At 45.8% G+C, this 18701-nt stretch overlaps 1 protein-coding gene across 1 annotated transcript in view; it reads right to left on the bottom strand.

The window, feature by feature from the left end:
• LOC115095452 (arachidonate 5-lipoxygenase-like) overlaps positions 1 to 18701 on the bottom strand; it is a 172886-nt gene that overhangs the window by 101118 nt on the left and 53067 nt on the right. Inside the window, exon 4 of the mRNA XM_029609128.1 lies at positions 5922 to 6044. Coding sequence (XP_029464988.1) covers positions 5922 to 6044 — 123 coding nt within the window. The remainder of the gene's footprint in view (positions 1 to 5921; positions 6045 to 18701) is intronic.

Consider the following 18701-nt stretch of genomic DNA (forward strand, 5'->3'; position numbering starts at 1 on the left):
GAGTGAGGGTCAGGCAGCTCCCCCCTGTCTGTGAAGCCAGCCTCTCACTAGTAATGCAGGGAGGGAGCTGTCTCAGACTTCACCATCCTCCCCCCCCCCCCCTTACCCACACACCATTCACTAGCTGGGACATGGGGGAAGTCAGGAGTGAGGGTCAGGCAGCTCCCCCCTGTCTGTGAAGCCAGCCTCTCACTAGTAATGCAGGGAGGGAGCTGTCTCAGACTTCACCATCCACCCCCCCCCCTCACCCACACACCATTCACTAGCTGGGACATGGGGGAAGTCAGGAGTGAGGGACAGGCAGCTCCCCCCTGTCTGTGAAGCCAGCCTCTCACTAGTAATGCAGGGAGGGAGCTGTCTCAGACTTCACCATCCTCCCCCCCCCCTCACCCACACACCATTCACTAGCTGGGACATGGGGGAAGTCAGGAGTGAGGGTCAGGCAGCTCCCCCCTGTCTGTGAAGCCAGCCTCTCACTAGTAATGCAGGGAGGGAGCTGTCTCAGACTTCACCATCCTCCCCCCCCCCCCCTCACCCACACACCATTCACTAGCTGGGACATGGGGGAAGTCAGGAGTGAGGGTCAGGCAGCTCCCCCCTGTCTGCGAAGCCAGCCTCTCACTAGTAATGCAGGGAGGGAGCTGTCTCAGACTTCACCATCCTCCCCCCCCCCTCACCCACACACCATTCACTAGCTGGGACATGGGGGAAGTCAGGAGTGAGGGTCAGGCAGCTCCCCCCTGTCTGTGAAGCCAGCCTCTCACGAGTAATGCAGGGAGGGAGCTGTCTCAGACTTCACCATCCACCCCCCCCCCCCTCACCCACACACCATTCACTAGCTGGGACATGGGGGAAGTCAGGAGTGAGGGACAGGCAGCTCCCCCCTGTCTGTGAAGCCAGCCTCTCACTAGTAATGCAGGGAGGGAGCTGTCTCAGACTTCACCATCCCCCCCCCCCCCCCTCACCCACACACCATTCACTAGCTGGGACATGGGGGAAGTCAGGAGTGAGGGTCAGGCAGCTCCCCTCTGTCTGTGAAGCCAGCCTCTCACTAGTAATGCAGGGAGGGAGCTGTCTCAGACTTCACCATCCTCCCCCCCCCCCTCACCCACACACCATTCACTAGCTGGGACATGGGGGAAGTCAGGAGTGAGGGTCAGGCAGCTCCCCCCTGTCTGTGAAGTCAGCCTCTCACTAGTAATGCAGGGAGGGAGCTGTCTCAGACTTCACCATCCTCCCCCCCCCCCCTCACCCACACACCATTCACTAGCTGGGACATGGGGGAAGTCAGGAGTGAGGGTCAGGCAGCTCCCCCCTGTCTGTGAAGCCAGCCTCTCACTAGTAATGCAGGGAGGGAGCTGTCTCAGACTTCACCATCCTCCCCCCCCCCCCCTCACCCACACACCATTCACTAGCTGGGACATGGGGGAAGTCAGGAGTGAGGGTCAGGCAGCTCCCCCTGTCTGTGAAGCCAGCCTCTCACGAGTAATGCAGGGAGGGAGCTGTCTCAGACTTCACCATCCTCCCCCCCCCCCTCACCCACACACCATTCACTAGCTGGGACATGGGGGAAGTCAGGAGTGAGGGTCAGGCAGCTCCCCCCTGTCTGTGAAGCCAGCCTCTCACTAGTAATGCAGGGAGGGAGCTGTCTCAGACTTCACCATCCTCCCCCCCCCCCCCCCCCCGTCACCCACACACCATTCACTAGCTGGGACATGGGGGAAGTCAGGAGTGAGGGTCAGGCAGCTCCCCCCTGTCTGTGAAGCCAGCCTCTCACTAGTAATGCAGGGAGGGAGCTGTCTCAGACTTCACCATCCTCCCCCCCCCCCCCTCACCCACACACCATTCACTAGCTGGGACATGGGGGAAGTCAGGAGTGAGGGTCAGGCAGCTCCCCCCTGTCTGTGAAGCCAGCCTCTCACTAGTAATGCAGGGAGGGAGCTGTCTCAGACTTCACCATCCTCCCCCCCCCCTCACCCACACACCATTCACTAGCTGGGACATGGGGGAAGTCAGGAGTGAGGGTCAGGCAGCTCCCCCCTGTCTGTGAAGCCAGCCTCTCACTAGTAATGCAGGGAGGGAGCTGTCTCAGACTTCACCATCCTCCCCCCCCCCCTCACCCACACACCATTCACTAGCTGGGACATGGGGGAAGTCAGGAGTGAGGGTCAGGCAGCTCCCCCCTGTCTGTGAAGCCAGCCTCTCACTAGTAATGCAGGGAGGGAGCTGTCTCAGACTTCACCATCCTCCCCCCCCCCCTCACCCACACACCATTCACTAGCTGGGACATGGGGGAAGTCAGGAGTGAGGGTCAGGCAGCTCCCCCCTGTCTGTGAAGCCAGCCTCTCACTAGTAATGCAGGGAGGGAGCTGTCTCAGACTTCACCATCCTCCCCCCCCCTCACCCACACACCATTCACTAGCTGGGACATGGGGAAGTCAGGAGTGAGGGTCAGGCAGCTCCCCCCTGTCTGTGAAGCCAGCCTCTCACTAGTAATGCAGGGAGGGAGCTGTCTTAGACTGGTATCAGGGTTAGGGCACTGTGTGCAGGAAGATCACAACACTCCTGGTATTAATAGGGATAGGGCACTGTAAGAGATGACTGTAGTAGATTGAATAAAGATCTGATGTTTCTGCTCTCCTCACACCAAACAAAAACAACACACAAGCAGAGAAGCCCTTCTTACAAAGCTGAGCTAGTGAGTTAAGTAGGAGGAAAAGTAAACATACTGGTGCCAGTGTGGCTACTTAAAAAATACACTTACCAACAATCAATTACATATATTTGAACTGTGTACAGTTCCAGCCAGGACCACCTTTCTAAAATGCACAGTGATTGGCAAATTCAACATGCACTAGCATTTCAGGTGCCTGCTAACAAAAATAATAAACAAAACAAGTTCTAGTCACGAGAGTGCTGATCATTACATTACTTTTTTTGTCAAGCTTCCAACTGTTTCCATTTCACATCCCCCCAACCATATTGGTAACATCAATAGATAAGAGCACAGCCAGCCAATAGGAATACATACATACATATTCATTCCTAAGTGACCTTTACTGACCTGGGAAGTGTGAACACTTTGTTTCATTTTCTGTTGGTGTTCGTTAGTTTCCAGTTCCATTTCCCATCCCCCCAACCATCACCTCAGTGGTAACCTTGGTAATATCAATAGATAAGAGGGCAGCCAGCCAATAGGAACACATATTCATTCCTAACTGACCTTCAGTGACCTGGAAAGTGTTTATTTGTATCATTTTCAGTTAGTGCGCACTAAATCGAGTTAGTGCGCACTAACGGGGAGTTAGTGCGCACTAACTCGAGTTAGTGCGCACTAACACGATTTAACGATTTTTAATGATAAATCGTTAGAATTTCTATTGTATCGTGTTCTATAACGATTTAAGACGATATAAACATTATCGGACGATAATTTTAATCGTTGAAAAACGATTCACATCCCTAGCACACATGTATTTAGCACAGTTGCTTACATAACACTGTGGTAATTAAGATTATATGTTTAAAAACTTAGGGAAGGTAAAAGAGTTTATAGAGTTGTAAGTGGCTTTATATAACCACAGGATGTACAAATACATGTTTTTAGTTGTATTCTAAATATCTTTCTGCATTTTGTAAATGTTGCATCAGGGATTCTGGTTAGTCACTTCACTATGCTTTAATTTGTGATTTTAATTGAGTGAATGTGTGAGTGTATGAGTGTATTTTATGACACACTTGTTTGATAATTTAAAAATTTTTGTGATAATAAAAATGTGCTCTCTCTTTCAATATATGTATTGCTTATAATTGTGTTAAGGGAGTGGTAAATATCAACCATTTTGTGTACTACTTATTATATGCCGTTGCCAATAGAAAAACTTAGAGTCAAGCCATTAGAACTGCGATATATTTTATATAAAACTATACAAGTACTTCCAATACATTTCCAGAATAGTGTGCTCATCCAACGTATTTTGCACACTTGGTAATGGTTCTGCCACAAGATGGGATTACATCCGCAGGTTATTCATTACTTGCGTTTTTTGGGTAACAAAGATTTTAGTCCTAGCATGCAGAATAAAATATTTAAGTGTTGGCATGATAAAGGTATTCAAACTGTGGTGCAGGTAGATGATGACATGAATCACCTGCGCTCCTTTCAAGCTTTACAAGATGTATTTGATCTGGACTCGAAGCATTTTTTGGCCTATTTACAATTAAGACATTATGTCGGTTCATTGTCCTTGCCTGACCCTCACAGTCATGCATGGGAACTTCTTTCAGATTTTCTTGATTTAGGTGATTCAAGTAGGCACAGGATCTACTTTTGGTACAAACTACTCCGTAAGCAAAAACCCAAATTAAACTGGGGTACCCTAGTGGAGGGTTGGAATAGGGAATTGGGGACTAGGCTGACGTCAGCATATTATGCGGGGTGCTTTATGAGAGCACAGTCTTTATCTGTTAATAAAGTCTCAAGGAACTTCAATTTAAGTTTCTTCACAGGTTCTATATTCCATCTATGATAGCTTATAGGTTAGGAGTAGCGGGTTCTGAACGCTGTCCTAAGTGTGGGGAGGCAGATAGTACTTTGGGACATCAGTTCTGGACATGTTCTGAACTCCACAGATTTTGGATGGCAGTTAATAGCTATCTTTACAGGCTGAGTGGTATCACCTTTTCCCTAGTGGTCACTGGTCAATATATTTTTATGGGATGACATGAGAGGCATCATATTTCCTAGTAAATACCTTAAATGGTGATACAGACTGACGATCTTGTTGGTTAAGAAATGTATCTTGCAGAAATGATTATCCGCTGAACCGCCGACCATGACACAATTGAGAAATGATATACATCAAATGTGTATATTGGATAAATATGTTGAAAAAATGGAATGTTTTAAGACAAAATGGGATTTTGCGAAACGATGGGAGCCATGTTTGAATTCTTTGTCTCCTTTCCCGAGGTGTTTGATTGTTAATGACCTGCCTATTTGATTGTTCTATATCATACAACAGTATTTAACCAGCGAGAGTGGCAAAAGAGCTTGTAATTTCATGAAGGGATGGTTCAGGATCAGAGGGGAGGAAGAGGGAGGGTTGGGATGCTGGCAGCTTCTCCAAGTACTTCCAACTCTACGATTTTACCTGATGGTTTCCAGAACTTCTTTCCATCAGGTTGCCTTTGTTTGTTGTTATAATTTTTGGCTTTTGTTATTTACTGGGGAGCCTTGGCATGTTATTGTAATAAAAATGTTGCATCTTGCCTGAGTTAAGATGGATGTAGCAAATCAGGCTGTTGTTCACTATTTGTTATATGTGAATGTATTAATAAACAGATTTAAACATAACTTAAAAGCAACGTAACTTAAAACCCCTCCTCAAAAAATCCACTAATCATAAAGATACTATTCCTCCTATTAAAATTTAGCTGGAAAAGCTTGCATAAACAACCAATCTTTTAATTTTGCTTAACCTGATTAAGTGTAGTCACAAACCGCAGATCCCTAGGGAATGTAGTCCACAAAGTTGGTCCCCTATAAATGAAAGCATTGTTTTCTAGTCCAAATCAAGCAGGCCAACTTGACTGGAGGAATTTCAAGTAAACCCTTAGATCCTGAATGTAAACTACGGTTTGGCACATATCTCATTATTTAAGATCTCAGATATCAGGAGCAATGGTGATGTGGTGGTGGGTAGGTGTCTTTAGTCTGTGCCCTTCGCTCTCTTGGTCTCCTTAGTAACAAAAGCCTATTCAAGCAGAGTCCCAACAAAGTTGTCAGCCTCAACTGCTGTCTAGCTTCTTCATCTCTGGCTGCAAACAGTGTTTCTGCCAACTCTCAGCTGCTCTTGTGACTGTAGTTACACTGAACCTCGCAAGGAAAATACTGCAGGGGCTAAAATGACAATACTTACGCTCTGATGTAATTTAAATCGAAGTCATATAGTTTTTTACCATCAAACTGAACCTCACGAGGGAGCTCGCTGTGGCTGTTTGCATCGATGCTGAGCAGGAAGCCAGGCTGCCACTCCTTCCACCTAGGAAAAGAAGCAAGAGACCTGTGCTTAATCCCAGACACTTGGAGTTGCAAGCTGTAATGCCATAGTCAAGGCTTCGGTTCTCATTACTAATCCAGTTACTGTATGTCAGCTGCATCTGAATGTATTCTCGCAGATTTGCACATAATATCAGCTTCCTCATGCCTTTCTATTCTTTACTGACTAGGAAGGATTATAAAAGACCTGCAGGTCATAGGGAGGGTAATTTTTTACCTGTGTGCACAGAGCTAAAATGTATGAACAGAAAGTACTTGCACACATTAGTCTGAATTTTCAAACAGGCCATGTTGAAATTCCATCTAAAGACCCACCTTTTTGAAGCTGCTTTAAATCTTAGGCCTGGTTGTCTGCTTTTAGCCTCATTAACTAACGTTCTTTTCTTTCTTTAGCCATTAACTTGTTTTATGAAATACCTTGTGTCTCTTGCTCTGTAAGTTTGTCTTATTAGATTGTAAGCTCTACTGAGCAGGGACTGTCTTTTTGTATGTTAGTACAGCGCTGCTGCGTATGTCGTGTAGCACTACAGAAATGTTAAGTAGCAGTAATAATAGTAGTTGTATTAATTGTGACCTTCCTGATCTGTATGTTGCTCTGTCTTGTGGTTGTCTCGTACTGTGTTTCCCTGAGTGTGGTCTCTGGCCTTTACGTTTGTTTATGTTTTGCTGTTAGCCTGTTTGTCCTGTGGTTCATTCCCTGTATCCTTCTTTTCTGGACACCTTTCAGTTCCCAGTGGCCAGTTCTGCCCAGTGGGTGTCCTGTTGTACCTCGTGTGCACCTTCTGTTTTTTAAGTCCTGCCAGCCACCTGAGCCAGAGGTTCCACCCGAGCAGGAGGTGACCACTGCAAGCCGAAGACCTAGCCCTGCTCAGCCCCTTCCTTCAAGAAGCCAGTTGTTCCAGTTCCAGCCTATTTCTGCCCTGGGGGGTTACCCTTAATCACCCAGCGTGGCCCTAATGCCAGCCTTGACTGGCAGCTCCCTCCAAGAAACTTTCCTACTAAATCAGTATCTATAGCCTTAAGCCCTCTCCCCAGAAATGATCACCCTTCAGCCCTCTTAAAGGAACCACGATCATTAACCCTAATAATAAATGTTATCTAGAGACTTCCCATTGAACAATACACAGTAAGTTCTGTTGTAATTTTCTAGGCCGTTTAGTGGTGGTTTACTGGCACTGGCTCTATAACATCTCCAATTATTCCCAAAGAGAAACTCTGGGACTACCCTCCCAAAATCTCTCCATACTCCAAGTTCTGGACCCAATTTGGGAGCCATGTTGCAAAAATAAAATCTTTTCCATTCTACCTTTGTTGTCTAGGCATTTTGTTTCCCATTATTGAGTTGGTCTCCGTCTCTCTTTTCCATTTTCCATTTTTTCTCTCTCCTCCTGTCTTCTTCCCTTCCCTCTACATGCCTCTGACTTTGATATTTCCCTTTCATCTTTTTCTCCATTTCTTTTCACTCACCGCTAGATTTTATCATCTTCCTCCTCTTTTTTAGTCTCCCTCTTTTCACTTCTCATCCCCCCCCGTCTTTCTCCTTCCCCAGCCTCCTATTCCATCTCTTTCTCCTACTCTCTAGTCCCTCATTTTTACCCTCTTTACCTATCTCCTCCCCAGCACTTAGCTACTTTCCTCACCAGCCCATCTCTTCTACTGTAACCCCTGCTCTCCTGGCATCCAACTGTATTCTTCTTTCTCTTACCCTCCTACCCAGCTTCCCATTTCCCCTCATTCACATCCCCACCCACTGGACCACAATGGCTCTCCTGCCGATTACCTTCCTCAAGGTCTGAGTCACACCCAATTCAGTTAGATTACGTCACTTCTGGACGGCTCCTTGCTTTTTGGTCAATTGTTTTAAAAAACAGTCTTTATGCCCCAATTTTTAGTTTGAACAGCTTATTTGAACAGAAGCTTTCTACACAACTTCTAAGCAATAAGCAGAAATACTTAGCTCAATGCAATATACACTGCCACCAAGAGAAATCACTCTAGCGTGTGCACAGGACCACAATGGCTCTCCTGCCGATTACCTTCCTCAAGGTCTGAGTCACACCCAATTCAGTTAGATTACGTCACTTCTGGACGGCTCCTTGCTTTTTGGTCAATTGTTTTAAAAAACAGTCTTTATGCCCCAATTTTTAGTTTGAACAGCTTATTTGTGCCAGCTAATTCCAAAATAGAGAGACTTAAACAGTTTACAAGCTGGAGAGCGATTTGGTTTGGGGGGGGGTGGGGTTTTTTTTTTTTTGTTTTTTCAACTTATGCAGCAAACAGCAAAATTAACTTACTAGAATAATATCTTACTATCAAGAACTGAAACACACACTATAAATAAAATTAAAACACAGACAGGAATTAAGAACAGAAGCTTTCTACACAACTTCTAAGCAATATACACTCAATGCAATATACACTGCCACCAAGAGAAATCACTCTAGCGTGTGCCAAAGTGGTATAGTGAAATTGAAAGGTGGTAATGATCAATGTGTGGAGGGAGACGAAGAAATGGCAGAAATATTAAACGAATACTTCAGCTCTGTGTTCACTAAAGAAGACCCTGGAGAAGGACCATCTCTACACAACAAGAAACTGGAGGGAAGTGGAATAGATGAAAATCCTTTTACAGTAGAAAATGTGTGGGAAGAGCTAAAGAACCTGAAAGTGGACAAAGCCATGGGGCCTGATGGGATTCATCCAAGGATATTGAGGGAGCTCAGAGATGTTCTGGCAGCTCCGCTGTGTGACCTGTTCAATAGATCCCTAGAAACAGGAGTGGTGCCGAGTGATTGGAGAAGAGCGGTGGTGGTCCCGCTTCACAAGAGTGGGAACAGGGAGGAGGCTGGCAACTACAGACCGGTCAGCCTCACTTCGGTGGTGGGAAAAGTAATGGAGTCACTGCTGAAAGAGAGAATAGTGAACTATCTACAGTCTGGAGAATTGATGGACCAGAGGCAACATGGATTCACCAGGGGAAGATCCTGTCAGACAAATCTGATTGACTTTTTTGACTGGGTAACCAAGGAATTGGATCGAGGAAGAGCGCTCAATATCATATACTTGGATTTCAGCAAAGCTTTTGACACGGTTCCGCACAGGAGACTGGTGAATAAAACGAGAAGCTTAGGAGTGAGTGCCGAGGTGGTGACCTGGATTGCAAATTGGTTGACGGACAGAAGACAATGTGTGATGGTAAATGGAACCTTCTCTGAAGAGAGAGCAGTTTTAAGTGGTGTACCGCAAGGATCGGTGTTGGGACCGGTCCTGTTCAATATCTTTGTGAGCGACATTGCGGACGGGATAGAAGGCAAGGTTTGTCTTTTTGCGGATGACACTAAGATCTGCAACAGAGTGGACACACCGGAAGGAGTGGAGAGAATGAGACGGGATCTAAGGAAACTGGAAGAGTGGTCGAAGATATGGCAGCTGAGATTCAATGCCAAGAAGTGCAAAGTCATGCATATGGGGAGTGGAAATCCGAATGAACTGTATTCGATGGGGGGGGGGAAAGGCTGATGTGCACGGAGCAGGAGAGGGACCTTGGGGTGATAGTGTCTAATGATATGAAGTCTGCGAAACAATGCGACAAGGCTATAGCAAAAGCCAGAAGAATGCTGGGCTGCATAGAGAGAGGAATATCAAGTAAGAAAAGGGAAGTGATTATTCCCTTGTACAGGTCCTTGGTGAGGCCTCACCTGGAGTACTGTGTTCAGTTCTGGAGACCGTATCTACAAAAAGACAAAGACAAGATGGAAGCGGTACAGAGAAGGGCGACCAGGAAGGTGGAGGATCTTCATCGGATGACGTACGAGGAGAGATTGAAGAATCTAAATATGTACACCCTGGAGGAAAGGAGGAGCAGAGGCGATATGATACAGACTTTCAGATACTTGAAAGGTTTTAATGATCCAAAGACAACGACAAACCTTTTCCATAGGAAAAAAATCAGCAGAACCAGGGGTCACGATTTGAAGCTCCAGGGAGGAAGATTCAGAACCAATGTCAGGAAGTATTTCTTCATGGAGAGGGTGGTGGATGCCTGGAATGCCCTTCCGGAGGATGTGGTGAAGACCAGAACTGTGAAGGACTTCAAAGGGGCGTGGGATAAACACTGAGGATCCATAAAGTCAAGAGGCCGCCAATGAAGAGTGGGTGACTCGCCAGAATGATGGCTACTGCCTGGAGACAATACCCTTATTCAATAAACGTACACATGCTTACTGTGACTCCAACATCGTTCTAGCTTCAACAGCAAGAGGAAATGTGGAATAAAGGATTTGCACTCACAAAGAGGGGAGTAGCTGACTTGTTACGGCGGTTACTACCCCAAACCAAATAAGCCTGATACTTCAATTTCAATGCATATACAGCATAGTTCTCTGCTTCAACGGCAGGGGAGAAGAAAAACTGATACTACACACATCCAGCAGAGCTCTCTGCTTCAACGGCAGGGGAGAAGAAAAAAGGGTTCGCACTCACAAAGCGGGGAGTAGCTGGCTTGTTACGGCGGTTACTACCCCAAACCAAATGTGCCTGATACTTTACTTTCAATGCATATCCAGCATGGCTCTCTGCTTCAACAGCATGGGAAAAGAATAAACTGATACTTCAAGCATATCCAGCATAGCTCCCTGCTTCAACGGCAGGGGAGAAGAAAAACAACCAATAAGGGCTGTATAACATAGTCTGGGTAAAACAAATAAGCATGGGTGTAGCTTGCTTATTGCGGCGGTTACTACCCCTACTACCCCTAACTAATCAAGCTAGATATTTCACTTGGATGCAGCTCCATCACTGCTCTCTACATTAATGATGGGGGTGGAAGGGAAATAGAACCAAGAGCTAAGAGAAACAGATAAGTATGACAGAAAAAATGTGTGAAGCTTGCTGGGCAGACTGGATGGGCTGTTTGGTCTTCTTCTGCCGTCATTTCTATGTTTCTATGTTTCTATGTTTCACTCAGTCAATCCCACACACTCACTCCTTTCACAGACCTGTCTCATTCCATTGCCTCTCATCCCCTTCAGGTCCTTCACACCAGCTCCATCCCTCCCTTCCTCCAGATATTATTTCCACTTTCTCACCTTCCCACCCCCTTATCACCCTTGCTTACCTTCCTCCAGATGTTCTCATAGCTTCTACCCTCACTTCCTCCATCCTGAGCCTTTTCTACCATTCTCACTCCCTTTCCTCAGATGCTCTCACACCTCTCCCTTCCTCAAGAGGCTCTTCCTTCCCTCTCACTACCTCAGTTCTTTCCTCTCACTACCTTGGCTCTTTCCCCTCCCTTCCCTCCTTTCAAAGGTTCTTCCTTCCCACCCTCTAGAAATTCTCCCCCCCCCCCCTTCTCACTTCCTTCCTTCACTATTTTGGCTCATCCCTTCTCACTAGAGATTCTTCTCCCCCCCCCTTCCCTCACTAACCTAGCTCCTCCCCCTCCCCCTACACCTTCCCTCACTAGCTTGGCTCTCCCCCACTCTCTTTAGAGATTCTTTGCCCCCTACTCACCTCTTTCCCTCACTACCTCAGTTCTTTTCTCTTTTCTCCCCCCTTACCTCACTACCTTGGCTCTTCACCCCGTGCTCCCTTCTCATCTCCTCTCACTACCTCGGTTCTTCTCACACCATTCCCTCGCTTCAGAAGCTCTTGCCTCCCACCCTCTAGAGATTCGTCCCCCCTTCTCACCTTCCTCATTACCTTGGATCTTCCCAGCCCCTCTCCCCATACACACACTTTTCTCCCTCCCTCAGAAGCTCTTCCCACCTACATGCCCCCTCCCCCGCCTCTAGCCCTTCCCATCCTTCTCACCCCATTTTCCCCTCAGCTCTTTCCTCTCTTCTTACCTCCTCCCTCCACCTTCTCATCCAGTCCCTTCCAGCTTCCTCCCCCCTCCTCAACTCCCTCCCCAGATTCTTCCTTCTCTGACTGCAGTCTGGGGCTCATTGGTCACAGCTGCTTGCATTCTGGATTCCTCCTCTTCCCTGTGAAAGCTGGAAGCAGAAGCAGGGAGGTTTGAGTGATGTCATCTCTTGCTGCTGTAGGGTAGGTATTGCAGTAGGAGCTGTGAGAACTCACTACTCCCATTGCGAGACTATGCCTGCAGCATCAGGAGATGAGTTTACTCAAATACTGCTGCTCCTGCTGCTGGCTTGTGGGGAGGATCAGTGTGTGTTGCACCACATCAGATCAGTCAGAGGTTTGGGTTATCCCTTCCTGATCTGACGTCTAAAACTGGGGTAGCAAAAGAATGGCAAGTCTACTTTTTGAGGTGACACTTGCTATCCCCTGGCAAAGCCTATTGGTAACTGGCTGTAAGTTTCTATTTTCACATCTGGCAGGATAGCGGAAATGGATCGCTGGCTCCAGGATCAGGGGTAGCAGAGCTGGATTTAGGTCAGCTGTCTCTGAGCCTAGGTTTGGTCAGTCAAGTTAGGTGGCTAGCATTAACAATCAGTGATGTCACGGTGCTGATAAGTTGCAGGACAGAGGAGCTCCAGTCAGGCCTACTTATTTTACCCATATAAATAGTTTTTATGCCACAGAATTGAAAGCAAACTACTTACAACTTATTTGTGGAGTGGGCTGCACCATAACTAAGATCTTTTTGTCCAGTATGTCCACAAAAATGCAGAGAGTGACAAGAGATAAGAGCAAAATTGGAGACTCAAAGATGGTGGTGGAATTTGAAACTGCAATGCAAGATCTGAAAGCAGAGCTTATTAAAGAAATTTCCAAAAACAATTCTGCAGCAATTGAAGACAAATTAAATAAGCTACAATCATTGATCGATGAGCTCAAAGACAGTTTGGAATCTCATAAGCATCAAGTAGATTTCATTGAGAATTGTATCCTAACGCAAGAAATGATATCGGACCTATTAGAAACAGAGATCTCAGAATTAAAGAAAACAAACATAATATTATTTGAAGAATTGAATATCAGGAAACTCAGGGAAGGAGAAATAACCTGCAACTGATCAGAACTGCAGAGAAAGTGAGAGATACAGATTTAATCCAACTCATGCAAGTATGGCTACCGGAGATGCTTGATTTGTCGCTTGAAATGGAGACTATTAGTCAAAAGAGCGCACAGGGTGAGCTAGCCTCTTCAAAACAATACCAAATTGAGACTGGCAATGGCAAGAATTCTAAACTTTGCTGACAAAATGAAAATTTGTAACATCTTCAAAAAGAAATATGCTTTGAGCCTCTTGTAATATGATTGTTCCCGGATTAGACTGTTTAACGATTATTCAGCCAAGATATCAGAAAACTGAAGAGGTTTTTCACTTATTTGTGTGGAACTATTTGTTGTGAGCGGGTGCTCAAGAGTGTGAGCTCCTTTGCCACAATGCAACTAATACAACCCAGGGGCTGGCTGTGGTCCATGCTGCTGGTAGGCGAGTGCATCTGGGCACAGGCAGGCTGAAACAGAAACATTCTTGACTTTGAAAAGGAATACTTGGTAGGGATGTGCAGAGGAACCACATACGTTTCATATGGCATTCGTATTTCGTCAGGGTCAGATACGTTGTATCCGTTCAAAGGGGCCCCCGATCCGTTGATATGTGCCATTCTTATTCATTTCCCTTTTAATTTAATTAACAACCCCCACCCTCCTGACCTCCCCCCCCCCCAAGACTTGCCTAAATTCCCTGGTGGTCCAGCGAGGGTCCCGGAGCATCTCCTGCCCTCCCTCCGTCGGCTGCTGGCCCCATCTTGTGCTCCTACCATGTGACAGGGGCCGACCAATGGCAGCAGTAGCCCCTGTGACATAGTGAAGGCAAAGGCTATCGGTGCCATTTTGAATACTGGCAACTGATGGCCCGAGTGCAGGAGATCGCTCCTGGACCCCCGCTGGACCACCAGGGACTTTTGGCAAGTCTTGCGGGGGTCAGGAGGATTTCGAGTGGCATGGTGTTCCATAGTATGGGACCAGCCAGTGACAGTGCTCTTTCCCTTACTTGCGTGAGATGTGCTGATTTGACAGAGGGGACAGTTAGTAGAGCTTTATTCATGGATCTCAGGTTTCTTTGTGGTATATGCACACGCAGTGCAGTGTTAAGCCAGTCTGCTTTTTCATCGTGAATTAGTTTATAGATTATACAGAGTGCCTTATATTGTATTCTTTGTTCAATTGGAAGCCAGTGAAGTTCAGCAAGTGTTCCTGTAATGTGGTCACTCTTTTTTTTGCCAGTCAAAATTCTGGCAGTGGAATTTTGCAATATTTGCAGAGGCCGAATCGTAGATTGAGGTAGTCCTAAAAGCAGGGAGTTACAATAATCTGTGCTTGTGAATATCATTGCCTGTAGAACTGTGCGAAAATTGTTAAGCGTTAGTAGAGGTTTTAGTCTTCTCAGGATCATTAGTTTCACGTATCCTTCTTTTATTTTCTGTGAGATGTGTTGTTTCATGTTTAGCTCAGGGTCAATTATTAAAACTCAAGCAGGGGTGCACATGTGCACTTAGGGAAGTGTGCTGTGGTGGGGATCACTTGCGGCATTTCAGGGCCGCACTGAAGACCAGCAACATCTCCCCCACCACGAGAAGTGGCAACCAAGCTGAAAAGGTGTCTAGCTGGCATCAGGTGGAGCAGCAGCGTTTCAGGGCCACTTGGAAACAAAGCAGTGTCGAAGTTTGCTGGCGGCATTCCGAGGCTGCACAGAAAAGCAGAGGTGGTGACAGCAACATCCAGGTGAGCAAGGACACTCGTGGGGCCCTCCCATGAGCGGTATCACAACAGTACTCCCTCCTCAAAGCCCCCCTTCCAGCTTCCTCTCTTCAGCTTCGTCAGAGACATAGGTAATCCCTTACCAACAGGGGCTCAACAGGCATATACAGGATCTGAAGATTCTTGGTTTCAGGAATTGAAGCGAAGAATCATACTGGACTAGCTGAACTAAGACATGGCTGCAGGCTTGGATGAAGACATGGTTTGAAACACACTAAAGGCTAAAAACAAGGCTGAAGAACTTGAACAAAAATCTGGATGCAGGCGCCTTCAGTGGGTTGTAGGCAAAAAACCCCCCAAAAAACCCAGGAAGAAACAAGTCAAAGCATGGAAGGCCCGTTGCTGGGGCAGGTTCACTAGGCTCATGGCCTTCACAATCTGTTACTGAAGACTCTAAAGATTCATGACAAGACAAAGGCTCTGAAGACTTGGAACACAACGAGGGATCAGGACTTAGAACAGGCAGATGACTGGAGCAAGAACTCCAGAGACCATGGATAGGACTCAGGAATTCAGAACTCAGACTCAGGAACTCAGACTCTATAATCAAGGATGAGGACTCTGAAGACTTGAACCAGTAGTGAAGACTTGAACTAACTTTGGAGGCACTGAAGACTTGGATCAGACTCGGAACACAGGAAACAAGAACATGGAGGATCACACTAATCTGTAAAGATATCAAGTTTTCAATACAGTAGCCAGCAAAACTTAAAAGTGTTCCATGACAGTACCACCACACTGGTAACAATGAAAGAAGCGAGTCAACTTCTTGAAAGATTCAAAGTTCCTGCAAGCTCATAATTTCATATGATGTAGCTACAATAAGTGACTGGTTTTCTTTAAATGGGTAAGGCGATATGATGGAGCTTTACTTTCTCTCTTCATTGTGGTTATATGACCCGGTTTTCTGAGTTTGGTCTTCAAATTATGGCTCATGAGACCATCTGAATCGGCCATTTTCCCTCATTCAAAATGTGATGCAGTAAATTTTTCAGACACACATCAAGAAAGCATCTCATTTTTGTGATACTGATGAATATATTTTCCTTTTTCATTCACTTAACTCTTGAAATAGATCAGTTCAATTACTGGAAAATTCTTGAGAGCATCTCAGTGACTAAAATATGTTTGCAATTATGTTTGTAGATGGAGTAGTCACCAGCCTAGACTTACAATGAGGATTTCTGTCAAGGGTCTTTTTACTTGTTTTCCAAGATTTTAAGCAAGATTCCTTTGCTACAAGCTTTTTGATTTTGTATACAAGCCATATAGATTGTTGAATTGAGTCGATTAAGCAACTTTATTTGGACTTTCATTTAGTCATTTTTTATGCTATTTCATTGTAAGGTGATTATGCAACAGGACTGGATTCTCAGCATTGCCCTCACCTTTTAATTTCTATTTCAAAGCTGGCTCAAGACACTTTTTGCTTCTTCCTTCCACTTTATCTTTGTAAGACACATTTTTGCAATTTCTCAGTATGTTCCCAATGGGTGGTATGGATACCTAATGAAGATGTTTCACACTTAGGCCTGGTGGGTATGTCTTCTGATAAGAAGACAATTGAAGAATGGTGAAGATACAGTCCCTTGGATCATTAATATTTCTAGAATTGTGTGTGATTTGTGGGTTCAGATGTGTGTGTCTCATGGCAGCTAATGGAGCATGGTTTCCCTTTAGGAATTGTAAAGGTTGGCCAGCTGTGCTGGTAAGTAATGATGTAACCTGGCAGAATGAGTGGATTTTGTGTATGAATGCATGTATGAATTGCCCCCCTCCCCCCCAGTTCTAGTTACCCCTTTTTTGCCCCCCTCCCCCCAGTTCTAGTTCTTTTATCAGTTACACTGTGAAGCCCTGTTGGCCAGTTTGTTGTTCTATGGAAACCGATGTGATGTTTTCTTAACGATTGTCGGTATATAAAAAACTTTAAATAAATAAATAAATAAATAAAATAAATTATACTTGTATAAAGTGATCTACAGATAGTGGGTAATTGAGACTGCTCTAAATTGCCTATTATTGATGGGATAGTGAGCGACAGAGGCTGGGCAACTTCTCATCTTTTTTTTCATGTGGTGTATCAGGTTGTGACCTTTTCTGATTATATCTTGAATGATGGCTGATTTGAGGATTGTATCCCTAACTGTAGATGGTATTCATTCCCCAATAAAAAGAAAGAGGATACTGAATCTATTTAAGAAGGCTAAAGCCCACATAGCTTTCCTACAGGAAACACATTTAAATGAGCAGGATCATACGAAACTTAAGCAGGATTGGGTAGGTCAGTGTCACTCTGCCTCATATTCTAGTAGACAGCGTGGTGTTGCTATCCTAATACACAAAAATTTCCCTTTTTTGATGGAAAGGAATATTGTAGAAAAAGAGAGGCATTTTCTAATTCTCAAAGGCTCTATAGCCAATTTCAAACTGATTTTATGCAAATGTGTTTACTCAATCTTTTTTTTCCAAGCTAGTAGTTAAACTTGGACAATTCTTACATTATCAGTTGATAGTAGGCGGAGACTTTAATTTGCCCATCTGCCCTGAATTAGATATTAAATCAGTTCACCCTAAATGCCTGCGGAGAACAACCAAAGGCACATTTTTTTTTTTTAAATGAAAAATTGCAACTACTGGATTTTTGGCGTATATTACATTCAACTGAAATGGATTTCACTTTTTACTCTAAAGTGCATAATTCATATTCATGAAGAGATTATTTTTTAATTTCATGCATTGTTTCCCAAATTGTACCCAGCATCTATTGACACATTTACAGTATCTGACCATGTGCCTATAGTGTTAGAAATCTCAATTTGTGGGGAGAGCCGAGGAGAGGAGAGGAGAGAGAAGGGCTCAAACCAGCTTACCATCACCCACCCGAGCTTGTTTCCTGATTACCAACGCTGACAACAGCTGGGAGACTCGGCGTGTAAGATCTGGGACTGACGTCATAGACAAGCACCTGCCTATAAGAACGGGCGCCAGACTTTGAATTCTGGGGAGAGCCGAGGAGAGGAGAGAGAAGGGCTCAAACCAGCTTACCATCACCCACCCGAGCTTGTTTCCTGATTACCAACGCTGACAACATCTGGGAGACTCGGTGTGTAAGATCTGGGACTGACGTCATAGACAGGCGCCTGCCTATAAGAACGGGCACCAGACTTTGAATTCTGGGGAGAGGAGAGGAGAGAGAAGGGCTCAAACCAGCTTACCATCACCCACCCGAGCTTGTTTCCTGATTACCAACGCTGACAACAGCTGGGAGACTCGGCGTGTAAGATCTGGGACTGACGTCATAGACAAGCGCCTGCCTATAAGAACGGGCGCCAGACTTTGAATTCTGGGGAGAGCCGAGGAGAGGAGAGAGAAGGGCTCAAACCAGCTTACCATCACCCACCCGAGCTTGTTTCCTGATTACCAACGCTGACAACAGCTGGGAGACTTGGCGTGTAAGATCTGGGACTGACGTCATAGACAAGCGCCTGCCTATAAAAACGAGCAGTCTGTGGCGCGTGTTGCCGCCGGCGCACCTCCTGAGCTGCGCGCTCCGAAGGGGTGCGCGGCTTTGTCCGGCTTCGTCCGGATTAGTCTGGTAAGTCCGGGGTTAGTATCGGAGGAGAAGGAAAGCATTCATTTATTCTTCTTTTTTCCTAGGTGGGTGTATGGGGAGAAAGAGAAAGGTGAAGTCCTTTCCAGCTTCCCCGATAACTCCCCTAGGCCCCATGGACAACCACGTCATCCGACGGGTTGAAGCGCCATTAGGGGAAAACTCAGGGGAGCATTTTTCAGCCTCCCTGAGCCCCGGCGAGGGACCAATACTTCCACCCCAACCGACGGCACTATCTCCAGTATCATTAGATAATGCAGGGGCAAGCACCTCCAAAAATGGGGAGGTAAGCTTAGA

Source organism: Rhinatrema bivittatum, chromosome 7 (genome assembly GCF_901001135.1).
Source record: "Rhinatrema bivittatum chromosome 7, aRhiBiv1.1, whole genome shotgun sequence".
Classification (NCBI taxonomy): Eukaryota; Metazoa; Chordata; class Amphibia; order Gymnophiona; family Rhinatrematidae; genus Rhinatrema; species Rhinatrema bivittatum.